Source organism: Trichomonas vaginalis, chromosome V, assembly GCF_026262505.1.
Source record: "Trichomonas vaginalis G3 chromosome V, whole genome shotgun sequence".
Taxonomy (NCBI): Eukaryota; Parabasalia; order Trichomonadida; family Trichomonadidae; genus Trichomonas; species Trichomonas vaginalis.
The window spans coordinates 25,837,475-25,851,350 of record NC_067207.1 but is presented as its reverse complement, the minus strand read 5'-3'; the positions used below and the strand labels follow the sequence as shown (position 1 = coordinate 25,851,350).

At 31.2% G+C, this 13,876-nt stretch overlaps 7 protein-coding genes across 7 annotated transcripts; 4 read left to right on the top strand and 3 right to left on the bottom strand.

The window, feature by feature from the left end:
• Positions 1–112: 112 nt before the first annotated feature.
• Positions 113–1,721, top strand: TVAGG3_0403280 (protein disulfide isomerase family; the record flags this gene model as incomplete). The annotated part of the gene is made up of 1 exon (XM_001307466.2): positions 129–1,541. One exon carries the CDS (start codon positions 129–131, stop codon positions 1,539–1,541), a length of 1,413 nt encoding a protein of 470 aa, XP_001307467.1.
• A 485-nt stretch (positions 1,722–2,206) lies between these two features.
• On the top strand, positions 2,207–3,303 carry TVAGG3_0403270 (bromodomain family; the record flags this gene model as incomplete). Its single annotated transcript, XM_001307465.1, has 1 exon — positions 2,209–2,886. The coding sequence occupies one exon, from the start codon at positions 2,209–2,211 to the stop codon at positions 2,884–2,886; it is 678 nt and encodes a 225-aa protein (XP_001307466.1).
• Positions 3,304–3,316: 13 nt separating this feature from the next.
• TVAGG3_0403260 (ankyrin repeat and SOCS box-containing protein 4 family) lies at positions 3,317–4,831 on the bottom strand (the record flags this gene model as incomplete). Its single annotated transcript, XM_001307464.1, has 1 exon — positions 3,317–4,831. The coding sequence occupies one exon, from the start codon at positions 4,829–4,831 to the stop codon at positions 3,317–3,319; it is 1,515 nt and encodes a 504-aa protein (XP_001307465.1).
• A 346-nt stretch (positions 4,832–5,177) lies between these two features.
• On the top strand, positions 5,178–6,517 carry TVAGG3_0403250 (armadillo (ARM) repeat-containing protein family; the record flags this gene model as incomplete). The annotated part of the gene is made up of 1 exon (XM_001307463.2): positions 5,178–6,517. A coding segment is annotated over one exon (1,340 nt), but the record flags the coding sequence as incomplete, so codon positions are not given.
• An 832-nt stretch (positions 6,518–7,349) lies between these two features.
• On the top strand, positions 7,350–8,246 carry TVAGG3_0403240 (positive regulation of catalytic activity protein; the record flags this gene model as incomplete). Its single annotated transcript, XM_001307462.1, has 1 exon — positions 7,350–8,246. The coding sequence occupies one exon, from the start codon at positions 7,350–7,352 to the stop codon at positions 8,244–8,246; it is 897 nt and encodes a 298-aa protein (XP_001307463.1).
• Positions 8,247–8,292: 46 nt separating this feature from the next.
• Positions 8,293–11,595, bottom strand: TVAGG3_0403230 (uncharacterized protein; the record flags this gene model as incomplete). The annotated part of the gene is made up of 1 exon (XM_001307461.2): positions 8,934–11,582. The coding sequence occupies one exon, from the start codon at positions 11,580–11,582 to the stop codon at positions 8,934–8,936; it is 2,649 nt and encodes an 882-aa protein (XP_001307462.1).
• A 607-nt stretch (positions 11,596–12,202) lies between these two features.
• Positions 12,203–13,837, bottom strand: TVAGG3_0403220 (uncharacterized protein; the record flags this gene model as incomplete). Its single annotated transcript, XM_001307460.1, has 1 exon — positions 12,203–13,837. One exon carries the CDS (start codon positions 13,835–13,837, stop codon positions 12,203–12,205), a length of 1,635 nt encoding a protein of 544 aa, XP_001307461.1.
• Positions 13,838–13,876: the final 39 nt, after the last annotated feature.

The window sequence follows — 13,876 nt, the reverse complement described above, 5'->3', positions numbered from 1 at the left end:
CGAAAATACTCCTTATAAGATTTAAAACAGATTTTATGATATTTGTTTGTTTGCTTCTGACGTCAGATTGGACAATTTTATCTCATCTGACAGATAGAATTGACAAAAATCCGTCATTTTGACACTTCATGTTATCCCTTCTTCTTCATCTTACCTCCTCAAACAGAATCACAAGGAAGCAGCAGGTATCACTGAACTACACCACAGTACCAAAGAATCAGATTGCTACATGGATTGCTAAAAATCCAAACTGTGTTGTTGTTTATGCAGACTCCTACAAAGTAATGAAACCATTAAGATTCGCCATCGAAGACAACTCCAATTTCACAGCATTCGCTCTTACAGAACCAAATCCAGAGACAAATGAATATTGCATTGCTTATCCATGCGCTTCTGCATACTTGAAAGGCAGACACGTCCGTTCTACAATCTCCGACTTCTCACCAATGAGCTTCCAATTCTGGGTCACACATTCCATTTCGGAGCCTCATTTCGATATCGGCCACCCAGAAGAATTCAGAAGACTCCTCGAGCTCCCAGGCAACCACTTCATTGCCGTTGATACAGACAAGAGACCATCCTGGGTTCCAAAGGACCAAGTTCTCTTCCATGTCACAAAGAAGGTCATTTCCAGATTCACAATCCCACAGAAACCAGGTATTTACGTCTTCAGACACATCGATCGCGAGTTTATCGCCCTCGAATCCTGGGACACAACCATCTTTAAGTCCAAACTCCTTGATATTGGCGTAGACAAGTTCCGCAGCACCAAATACATCGCAGGTTCCATTATCAACAACGATGACGACTACAATGATAAGCTCAAGCTTGATTTGATGAAGAATATGTCAGATCTTTATCAAAACAAGGTTGCTTTCACCGCATACTCCTCAGTATTCGTCGCCCACATTGCTCAAATTGCCAACATCACAAACATCTGCGGTCCACTCTTCTTAGTTGTTGAGACATCAAATATCTCTGCCAAACGTTATGGCCTTGCCACATACGGACAGACAGAATCCATGGACAGCCTCAAGGAATACCTCGACAAGGTCATTTCTGGCCAAGTCAAGCCAATTGTCGCCGAAGATATCCGTACAAAGGAACGCGATGGAGTTAACGAGCTTTCCGTCCTCGATTACACAGATAAGCTCTGGAACAAGGACTATAACAGCCTCGTTATCATTACTTCTACATGTGTCGGAGTTCCAGTTGAATATTCAACAGTCTTCAACGTCGGATCCCAAATCTACAAAGAAAAGAACCTCAAGTTATGGGCCTTCGACCAGGGAAGAAACGATGTTCCAGCTGGAATCAACATCTACAATTCTTACCCACAAATCTTAGTTTACCCGGCCAAATCCAACCAATACAAGGTCTTTGAGAAGGCATTTACACTTCCAAACCTCGAAAAGTTCATTAACCAGAACACTGGAATCTCCCTCAACGAGACGGAGAAGGAGAAGTACCAGGCCGACGTCCTTATCGGTCTTAGCAACCCCGATACTGATGAAACATCAGGATACAACAAAGAACTCTAATCATAAAAATTTATTTCTTATCAGAATTTAATTTTTTATTTAATAACACTCAAACAAATACATTATCTTACTATATGAATTGCAAATCTATAGATCTTGCTAAAATTCAGATAAATTTTTCCATGATTTCAATTGTGCCAAATGAAAAGTTAATTGGTAAAGATTTGATACCAACTTTAGGAATATAGACACATATCTGAAATCCATATATTAAAATGAGTATTTGATCAAGTTCATTGAAACAAAGTGGAATTACAGCATTCAGTTAGCCAAAATACATTTTTAATTAGCTTAATTATGCTATGAAAGAACGTACAAGGCGCTCAGTCATGTTTTAGTTACATATATAAAACTCATTTCTGAAAAAGGTATTCACTATATCTGTGATGAATTGGTGCATCAAGCGCACCATAAAACTCGTATAAATTTTAAGCTTCATGAGATCATATGAGTTATTCTAAAAATATTATCAAAATATTCTCCACGTTAGTTGCGAACAAAAAGTATGTAGCCAATATATATCAACAATATGGAAAGAATGTATCATAATTGATAATTAAATTTTAAATTCGTATTTTGTTTCTTTTATAGCTATATTTCTTGATAATAATGAGATCTTTACATCATACAATATTGATTTAAAGCTTAAAACATTTCATTATTATTTATGAAATGCGCCGAAGTCAAGATATGCTTAGAGGTTCTTGACAATTTAATGAAAAGACCAATACTAAAGCTCTTTTTACCGAGACAAACACATTCAAACGAGAATTATATCGATGAAAACAAGCTAACATTCGATAAAATTAAAGATAAATTGTTTTGTTTAGAATACAATCATGTAAATGATTTCGTGAATGACGTACATGCTATTTTCGAGAGCTATAAGGAGATTGCAAAAGATTTATTTCGCGAACTTTCATTATCTGATTTAGAAACAGAATTTAATGAGGAAATGAAAGAGAAGTTTGTAATAGACAATAATACTTCATTTGACGCAAAATGTTCAAAATTAGTAACACTTCTAAAAAATCCTCCAGACAATTTTATTCAAATAGCACAGAGAATTCATGATAAAGATTATAAACCAATATATCAAACAATTTCGTTCGATAAACTCGAAGATCTTAGTTTATCAATCAAAAATTGTGAAAATCCTCGAATTACGAAAGGAGTGATCTCAATAATAAGAGCATTTCAGGAATTTGATGAATTTACTCAATTACAAGATTTTCATATAAAAATGAATGATTTACCTGTTCAATGCCTTCACCTCTTGAATAACTACGTCCAGGAACAGTTTAAAGTAGAAGGAATACCATATCCTCTTCGATCAATTTCTTAATTCTATTGTTTTGTAATATTATTTTCATTCAATTCTATCGGCGCTTCACGCCAATAGAATTACGACATTAAATAAATTATCAGTGTATACAAGTCCCAACATATACTTAATAAGTACTTTACTTTCAAAATTTATTTAGAAAATTCTCTAATATCTAAAAATATCCTCTAAATTGATTCAGACTGGTCAAAATTAACACTTGAATTTATTTTTAATAAACACTTTTCCAATAATCAATATGTATTTATTTTGCCGAAGGAGAAGCGTAGGCACTTAAGGTTAGAAATTGTATTATATCAAATTTGATTTTGAGGACTAAAGAATCGTGGTAAGTTTATATCTTCACACTATGTTTTAACTCTTTCGGACAATTAGAAACATGATATTCTTGCAGATATCATTAAAAATAAAAAATTATGTCATCATCATTTTAATCGATATTTGCACCATGTGAGATAAGAAGTTCAGCCATTTCTTTATTAAAGAAACTATTTGCATAATGTAGAGCGGTTTTTCCATTGTTATCTTTTTCATTGATATTTGCATCATGTGAAATAAGAACTTCGGCAGTCTCTTTACTATTATGTTTTGCTGTATAATGTAGAGCAGTTTTTCCATCTTTATCTTTTTCATTGATAATTGCACCATATGAAATAAGAAGTTCGGCTGTTTCTTTACTATTATATTGTGCCGCAATATGAAGTGCCGTATTTCCATCTTTATCTTTTTCATTGATATTTATACCATGTGATATAAGAAGTTCGGCTGTTTCTTTACTATTATATTGTGCCGCAATATGAAGTGCCGTATTTCCAAATTCTTCCTTTTCATTAATATTTGCACCATGTGAAATAAGAAGTTCGGCGACTTCTTTACAATTACAGGCTGCAGAATGTAGAGCTGTGGATTCTTCAGAATCTTTTTCATTGATATTTGCACCATGTGAAATAAGAAGTTCGGCTGTTTCTTTACTATTATATAGTGCCGCAATATGAAGTGCCGTATTTCCTTCTTCATCTTTTTCATTGATATTTGCACCATGTATAATGAAGTAATCTAAAAGGGATGGAATATTAAAATCCCATGAGTAAATAAAGCATTGATTAATATCATTAATTTGATCGATATAAACTAAAAATGCATCAAGATTATTATAAATGACGCAATCTGTTAGATCGATCTTTATATTGTATTCATTCATCAAGAATGTAACAAAATCAATGTTGTGTGAAATAATTGCATTTTCCATGCAAAATCTATCTGGTTTCTTATGCTTCAAACATTCACTCATGATTTCTGGATTTCCTCCTAAAAATGAAAATTCTAGACACTTTTGAGTTATCTCTGAGTTAAATTTCGTTCTTAAGAACTTGAAACAATCAACTGCTCCATGGTAACAACATAATTCAAGTAATGATAAGCCTTGGGGAATAAATGGATATAATTTGCTGTCAAGTTTTTGATATTCACTAAATCCTTCTATTTCCGTGAGTGAGATGAATCTTTTAAGGTCATTATATATAATTGTTCTGTAGATTGTATTTTCTGTATGAATATCGAAATTTTCTGTATGAAAATCCAGATATTCTGGTATAGAAATGCCCAATTTAATACCTAATTCTTGGTAAAGCAGGATGTCAGTAATCAATCTATTATTTGTGACCGCTTCCAAATGATATTCATCAAATATGAGTTTGGCAAGAAATAAATATGACATTGTATACCGATTATTGAATTTAATGATATCTAAAATTTCTTCCATTACGCTTTGGGGTAGGTCTTTCTTTGAATTAATCAATTCTTTTTTGATTAAATTGTAAATCGAGTTTAATTCTCCTTCATTTTCTGTTTTTAGCTGATATAACGCATTATATATATCGATGTAGCATTTATGACTACTTCGTAATTCGCTGTATTTATCTGTATGAATGTCTTGATCAGACATGAAAAAATTTAAAAATCCGAAATCGGATTTTGCAATAGAAAATATCTTTAAAATTCATTATAAGAAAAGTTGCTATGTTATATTTGGAAAACAATGATCACAACATTTTCGGTTATATAATTTATGGATTTTTGTGCCATTCCATATCGATCATAGGTTCCATTTATTTTGGAGATCAAACAATGTATTGTTATGTGAGCTGATTTCTTTTTTGGTCCGAAAAGTCACTCTTTTGCCAATACAACGCTTTCGCTTGTGTTATTATTTTTTAAAAGTGTTTAATATATATTAGTTACTGCTATTTTTATCACATACTTTGTTATTTTTCAACTTGTTTTATATTTTTATGATTGACTTTTATAAATCGTTTGAAATCAGTATCCAACCAAGCGATTTATTATCAATTAGTCATGAAGATAAACACGAAGAAATAGATTTTAATTCACTGTTAATTCAATTAACAGAAACAACCGATGAAAATTTAATCAATGATATCATTGGAAAAATTTGCCTAGCAAAAGATAATGAACTAGCTTCATCTGAAGAAAGTATATTTAACCAACAAGTTTTCATAGATAAATTGAAAATTTTAATTCAAAATGTAATTGAACATGACAAAAGATCTAGTTTGGAGAGAATCCTATTATTTCTGCATAAACTATGCTCACTGAGTTCGGAATTCCTTGATGGCTTTGTCAATAGTAACGAGTTTGAAAAGATTATTTCAATGCTTAATTCAAATAATGCAGATCTAGTTCTTAAGTTCATTATTATAATAGAAAAATCTTTTCTACATGCATCTCCCATAATAGCTAATATAATCGATTTTAATATTTTAAATTCTCTCTATCAATCAGAATTAGAATATTTTGTTTTAGGAGTTTACTTATTTATGTCAAATATAGATGAAAATCCACAAATATGCACATACTTTTCACAATTAAGACCAAATGAATCAAATCTTGCACTTTTTTCCAGAATAACATCAAAATTTATGCTAGAAATGAAAGAATTTACGCAAGAATTTGCAGAATGCGTCAATTCTGTTATTATTCTTGCATCACATGCTCATAATTATCATTCCATTTATAAATTATTAATTGCAGTTTTTAAGCTTGAAAACAAAGACTTTTCATCATTTATAGCCAGGTCAATTGATTATGCAGCAATTTTCCAAGAATATATTGAAATGCAAGATGAAATGAGTATTATAAACTTCCACAACTTCTTTTTACATGTAATTCAAACATTACTCTGCAATTCATTAGATTTTGGAATTAATTTAGATCAGCTTGCAACCCTATTTTGCTCACAAGCATTTATTGATAAAACTGTATATATCCTCGAGAATTCTACTTTCAAAGTCAAAAATTCAATTCTAAAACTCATTAAATGCTTGATTATCTCAATTGGTGAAGAATACTCACCAATATTTATACAAAATAATTTAATATCGTACATTATTGATGATATCGAAACAACAGACAGTAATAACTTAGAATATATTATAGAAGTAATAGTATATCTTATTAGAAAATGCCCTATTGAAAACCAGAAGATTCTATACTTCCAATTTGAAGAAAAAGAATTGGACAAAATTCTAACTTCATTGGAATTCGAAAATTTTAATGATGATAGTTTCAAATACTATATTATTGACACAATTAGCAAATGGAGAGTCTTATATGAAGATTAACTTACAAAAACACCATAAAAATATTTGTAATTTCTATATAAAGATTAACTAATAGCACAAATTCTAATTACTCATGGAGCCGACATTAATGCAAATGAAAGACTTGATGGTAAAACTTCTCTTCACTTTGCTTCTATAAATAATAATCAAAAACTTGCAACATTCTTATTTCACATGGAGCAGATATTAATGCAAAAAATCATAAAGGAAAGACTCCACTTCATAATGCTGTACAAAATTATAGTAATGAAGTAATCGAAATCCTTATTACCAAAGGGACAAATGCTAATGAAAAAGATTTTACAGGAAAAACATCAATTCATTATGCAGCTTTGAACAATAATAAAAAATCAGTAGAGCTTCTTATTTCATCTGGAGCAAATATAAATGTAAAAGAGTGTCCTTGTAATGAAATTGTAGAACTTCTAACTTCTTATAAATGTGTAACCAACTCAAATTCTGAATACTTAAAATGATGATGCTATAACATAGGATTTTCGTCAGCAATCTATATATTTTACTTTCATTTAAAAGATTTATATTTTTTACTTTTAAACAAATTTCAATAAGAAAGCGTCTGGTTTATCATGTAATATGCTGATTAATAATAACGGTATTTTGACGTATAGACTATTGCAACTATCTATTAAATAACTTTCAAACATAGAGAATAACATGTGATTTATACAGAAATAGATATTTATCATCATAAAACAAACATTACTAGATTCAGAAGTATAATTTCTTACATCTAAACTAGACGTGTTATCTGTTTAGTAAAGATAAAGCTAAAGTTGCTATTGTTGTCACTTTTCAATTACAATGAATTCTGTTTTTTCTCATCCAATTCTTGAGGAAGTTAATGATAATGTTATTCAAAACTTAGCATCATTAGTTCCACAATCAAATCTCAAAAAGTTTGCGCAATTTGTTAAAAAACCAAGACAATATTACTGCGGATTCCTTAATGAATCCGATGTAAAAGCAATAAATAGCTTGATGGATCTCATGTGCCAAGAAGGAACTAAAAGTCTTGAATCGGAACCACCAGAAGATGAAACAGAACCAGCTCCTCTAGGTTCTGACGAAAGCCTGTTCTATAAAGAACATTTATCAGTTCCTAGAACTCAAAAATTCCGTAAATCACCACAACAAATGAAAGAATACTTAGAAGATTTCGATGAAAGGAAAAATAAATTATTAAAGAAAAGAATTACGATTGACAAGGCACAATCTGAGGTAGAAAGAAAGGCAGGCAATGACCTTTATAACGCACAATCCTATTTTGCTTCATTACAAAAATATGATGTTTCAATTTTCATGGATACAAGTAATTCAATGTGTTATTCAAATAGAGCTGCTGCATACATATCTTTATCACATCCTCAAATGGCCATTTCAAACTGTCTTCACGCAATAATTTTTGATAAAAAATCCGTCAAACCATATCTACGGATTGCAGATGCGTATTTAGATATGAGAAAATACGCTAATGCTCTGCAATGGTATAAGAAGTTACAAAAAATAGATCCAAACAATGAAGATGCAAAAAATATGAATATTTTGATAATTAACAAGATAATGAATGCAGAATTTAGATACAAAGATAATAAATTACTTATTCGATTCTTTGGATTGGCTAATAAGATTAGATTACATGCACGTTCACTTGATAAACTTCAACCATTGATAGACTATCAAGTATTGGTTATTAATTAATAATACTAAATATTTTTTATAATAATTTTTAATTTTTTAAATAATTTCCCAAATTAAATTGAAATAAGGCGCTTAGAATATGATTTTAACATACAAAATGCACAGCAATAAAGAAACATCGATACTTCAAGCATTTTTAACACACAATTTGAATTATCAAACTTTCCAACATGATGAAACAATAATTATGCGTGAAATGAAATTTATTAGTTATGTATTCGTTAAACATTGTGGATTAGATCAATGAAAACATAAATTAGAATATTATAGACCAAAATATGAGGATGTTTTAATGTCGTCTGGAAAAAGTGACAAAATTATCATTGTCGTCTAAAAAACAGATTTTACAAGCATGTTTTGGTACCTAAATAAAGGAAGAACATCAATTCCATCTATATACATATTGTGTAAACACGCATGATATTTGGAGTCGTATAAAACCACCAGACAACAATAAAAATACTCCCAAAATATTGTCTCAAAATCTAAAAATATGTTTAAATATCGACTTCATTGTTAATATCAATACAATAGATGCACAAAATCTTAATTACAATTGAAATCTTAATGTAAACATGACAAAGACCATTTTTTCCCCTTTGTATGAAGAGAAGTTGAACTCAGCTTATAAAGCAAATACTTGTAAATAAATAGTATGAAGAAAATAGATATTTATAAAAAATTTAGTTATTTTTGCATACTAACTAATTCGAATTCAAGAGCTTCACATATCGGAATTAATCTCTTTTGTGCTTCTTCAACACCCTTAAGAGCGAGTTTAATGTCTTCGTTAACAGTACCGCCACTTAAAGCGATTCTTGTTGCAACAGAATCCAAAAGCTCTGCATTTTGTTTGAGGGAATTTGCAATATTCTTAAATCCTGTGAATGTTCCTATATCATAAGATGTTTCAATGAGTTTGATCACAGTGTTGAAAGCCGAAACATAGTTCTGAACAGGATCACTCTGCAAGTGCTTTATCTGCTGAATGCATTTCTCAATCGAATCCTTTGCAATAACACCAGACAAAGCAGGAACTTCTAAACGATTCTCATGGAATAATCTGTGAACAAATGGCATTGTTTTAATCACATTTTCAACGCATTTGTTGCATGTCATAATTGAATTTCTTATATTTGCCGAATCATTTGAATCAACAAATATTTGCTCGAATTCCCAAGTCATTTGAGTTACTTCTTTATAAGCAGAAGTAATCAGTTTGAACATATCTGTCATGTAGTTTCTGTAAAAAACACCGTAAGGAGGCGGCTTCGACAAAACATTCTTCAATGATGCAACACAATCTGAAGCACTTTCTCTTAATGCTTTCGTTTTCTCACCTGTGTTATTCAATGATGTCAACATTTGCGTCATTGCTCTCATCAATGTTTCCCCTTCATGAGCAGTCTGCATCATTATTGCAACTCTGTAGCCATGACTGAACTTCATGAAAATCTGGGAGTAGATGTCAAGCTGTGACAACAAAGATTGGGTTTGAGATGTTTTTGGAATAGATGTTTGTATCGCGCTCATTGCTAATCCAATGTTGTAATTTTGGTCTAATACATGGGTGACTTTTTCGTAATCTTCTGGTTGAATGTCTTGAGGGATCTTATCTGCAGATTCAATGATCATCTTGATAGAAATGGCCAAAATTGTTTGAGCAAGTTTATCAGCAGGATTTACATAAACTGAAACTGTTTCAAGCAATTTTACAACTGTGTTCTTTTCTTCAGAATAAATCATCGCATTCTTAACTGCAAGGCCTTTTCTAAGGGCATCCAAAGCATCTTCGATGACTTGATCGTTGTCCAATGAACAAAGAGCAAAGATAAGTTTGATGCTGCACATTGCAACGAAAGATCTGACAGAAGTACTTTTAATATCTTGCTGGAGATTGTAGAGAGACTGAACAAACTGTGTATATTCGTAGAATATGTTCGCTCTTTGTCTTCCGTAGCGTTTTTGAAGATGTGTATTGTTAGATTCGGAAATGAACTTTGATATCGCTTCATTGAAGCTCTGGAAGAAGCTTTCGACATTGTAACATTCAGTTATAACTTGTTCAATAGGGATTTGATAGTTAAATAAGTTCCATGTCAACAAGATTTGAGCTTTGATAAATGGATGAGCTTTTCTTACGAGCTCTGTCTCAAAAGACTTACTGTGGAATTGGAACACAGATGACCTAGGGTCAGAGTGTATCGATTCCTCAACTGAATTGAGTTTTTGAGTTAATGGACTTAATAATTGTGCCAAAGTTTCAAAAGTCTCATTCAATCGCTTTCCAATGAGGACACTACTTGGAGCAGGAATCGTGGCCAATGTCTGCGTTAATGAATCATAAAGAGATTTGATAGTTTGACCAATTTCTTTGTAAGCCTTTTCGACTTCTTCTATGTCGTCGTTGTAATCACCTCTGAATCTCATTAAACTGGTCATTTTAATAGTAATGATCGAAAATCTGACAAGTAATTGATCCAATATTTGTTGAATTGCAGGAAATGATGGAGGATTGTACTTTGTAATCTTGAAAGTTACTAAAACTACCTTAGATACAATATCATTCAGCGATTTAAGATAATTGCAGAAGCTATTAAATTCATTTTCTTCAAAAACTGGTGTATATTGGGAACTTGCTTGATCAGCGAGGTAAGAAAACAATCTCGTAAATACAGGGACATTCGTTGATGTAATTTCATGCAATTTTTCATATTGAACTTGATAATTGACAACCTGTTGGGGATTTCTAAGATATGTATTGATAATTGTTTCAATTAACTTACAAAGTGTATTGATATTATCAATTACTGCTTTAAACCTGTCAAAGGTTTGTGTAATTTGGAATTCGGAAGGCAAAATAGCAATTTCCATGTCTGCATACTGACAAATTTCGGACATATTATCTGCATATTCACGAATATTCTTCAATCCATTAAAAATCACGTCAGATGGGATCTTTTTCTGGAAAAATTCGTATAAAATTAGATTTGTATCATTAATAACGACATCAATATCCTCAAGAAGTCTTGCAAGTAGCTTGAAATATAGTGTAACAGCAGCACCGCTAGTAATATACTGAACAATTTTATCTGGATGATTTTTGACTGTAGGGATTCCGTAAACTATTGCATAATTCAAAACCATTTCAGATAGAATTTGTGAATTTAGTTCCAAAATCGGTTTGTCCCATTTCATTTGTACAACCATTGGTTTAATAATTGAAGCGCCAAGAGAATAAGCAGTGTATTGTACTGTAACTGAAGGCGCAGTACATTCTGTACTAGTTATAGCATTGCTTATTGCTCCAATGAGTTCAGGAGATGAAACTGGCATGAAACAATATTCAATCCTTCTTAAAACTGCCTCGCTAAATTGAAGAAAATAAAAAATCTAGATTTATATCATATTATCAGTAGATAATATTTTATGTTCATTTTTATCAACAGATTTTATGCATAATTTAAATGTAAAGTTCAGAAAATAATACACTTTCAAAAATATAATTAAAAAATCTACTTATTATTAAATGTATATTAATTTCCTATTATAATATTTCTTTACAAAAAGTGTCAAATTTTATTTATTTTTTATGAGCCTCTTTATTATTCATTGCCTATTATAAAGTAATATCAATTTTTAAATGAAAAACAACGAAAAACTGTGAAAATATATTCTCAAAAGAATCCAATAAGGTCAAAAACAATGACAATAGAAGAATTTAATGCTGTAATATAATATCAATGCAGTGTACACAGTTAATGTAGAGAAATTAGACATTTTATTTCTTCACATGAAAGAATGAATTTTGAATATCTTGACAAGTTGAAGATTTCACAAAAAATACTAATTGATATATTGAGATTAAAGAAGAATAAGGCTATGCTATGAATTATAAATTAAACAATATAGAAATAATATTTATTAAAATACAAAACAAAACAAAAGTGGACAATTCAGTCATCCTTAGCCGTGAATAGAGCGAAACAAATAGTTAAGCATCTCATTGGATCAATATACTTATTGCATTCAGCATTAATTGTATTTGATCCTAAAAATGTCAATTTAATCCATATATTATCATGTCCATCTTTGAAAGACATCTTATTAATTTGGTTTTCTTCAACGAACCCAGTTAATCCCACTGAAGCTTTTGAATTTTCAAGATTATGAACGAAAATTCTGTTTCTTGATTTAGATTTTCCATCAGGAAGGTTTGTACGAACTGTAACAAGTTCTGTTCCTATGTTTGAACCTTCTCTCAATGAGAAATCTGTTGCATTATTCGCAACAATGATAATTCCATCTTTATTTGACGAATTGATGTGTGCATCATGTCCTTTGCATACAGCAATTTCTTTATCTTCTTTCGTCTTCTTAGTCTTCAAACTAAACAAAGGTTCACAATTTTCAAAAATTCGAACGTAATTTCTTACCATTCCAAGATGCATCTTTGATTCGAATGATACTGTGTAGTGGGTCTTCTCCTCTTTCTTCCTCTTCCCTTGTGAAAGTTTCTTTGAAGATAAAATGTATTCTATTTGATCTGTTGATCCTTTTGCAATTACGTTCTCATTATCTGGTTCAACAAATTCTATTTGTGGCTTCTTCTCTTCTTCTTTCTTTTCTTCCGGCTTATTTTCTGATTTTATTTCAATTTTCACTGGTTCTTGGTTTTGAGAGGAATATGATGCTGGTCTTTGTCCTGGTCTTACATATACTGGCATTCTTTCATTATCTGGAGCACTTAAAGGCCTTTCGCACTCTGGATTCTCTGGAGCTCTGACATTTGCTAGTAAAGTTGGCGGTTTTGGTCTTGCCTTTAAGAGTCTTGGATTAATAGCCGCCGCATGTGTCCTTGGCAACGATGGCATTGGTTTATCAGCTGATGGAGGACGAATTTGCAAAGGAATCTTAGGAGTGTCGTGAGTTTCGGATATTGGCTCTGGTGGTTTAATAATAATAACAGTTTGTTTTGGTTGTTCCTTTGAATTCCAATCAACTTCATTAATTTTTGGTTTTTCTTCTTCCATTTCTTCTTTAAGCTCTGGTATATCATCAATTTTTGTTGGCGATACGGGTTTTGGCCTCTGTAATTGAGTTTTCTTCTTCCAATCTTTTTGTTTCTTTTGAGGGCCAGTTTCCATCAAAGATAAGTCAAGATCTGACTCATTTGGTAGTTTCTGTATTGTTTCTACTTGCATTAATGAATCACTATCGCTTTCATTTTCTTGTTCCGTCTTTCTTATCATTGCTGGTTTAAATTTGCGACGTTTTATATTCTGTACTTGCTTTGATTTCTTCTTCAATGGATAATTTCCTTGATTGATATCGTTTTCTGTTAATTTATTTTTGTTTTTGTCATCTATTGAAGGATTTGTAGGTAAACTAGCTTCATTCTCATCATCACTTCCATCTATGATGAAAGCATTGTTTTCTTGTATCTCATTCTGATCCATTGGAATTCCCATCTTCAAATATTCATTTGGAAGTGGAATTGGACATGGAATACTATCAGGTAGCTCAACATGAGGATAATACTCCTGAATAATATTCTTAGAATGTTTAGATTTAGGGTGAATAAACGTCATTTGAATTTTCAAAAAAAATCTTCAACGGAAAATTTTGTC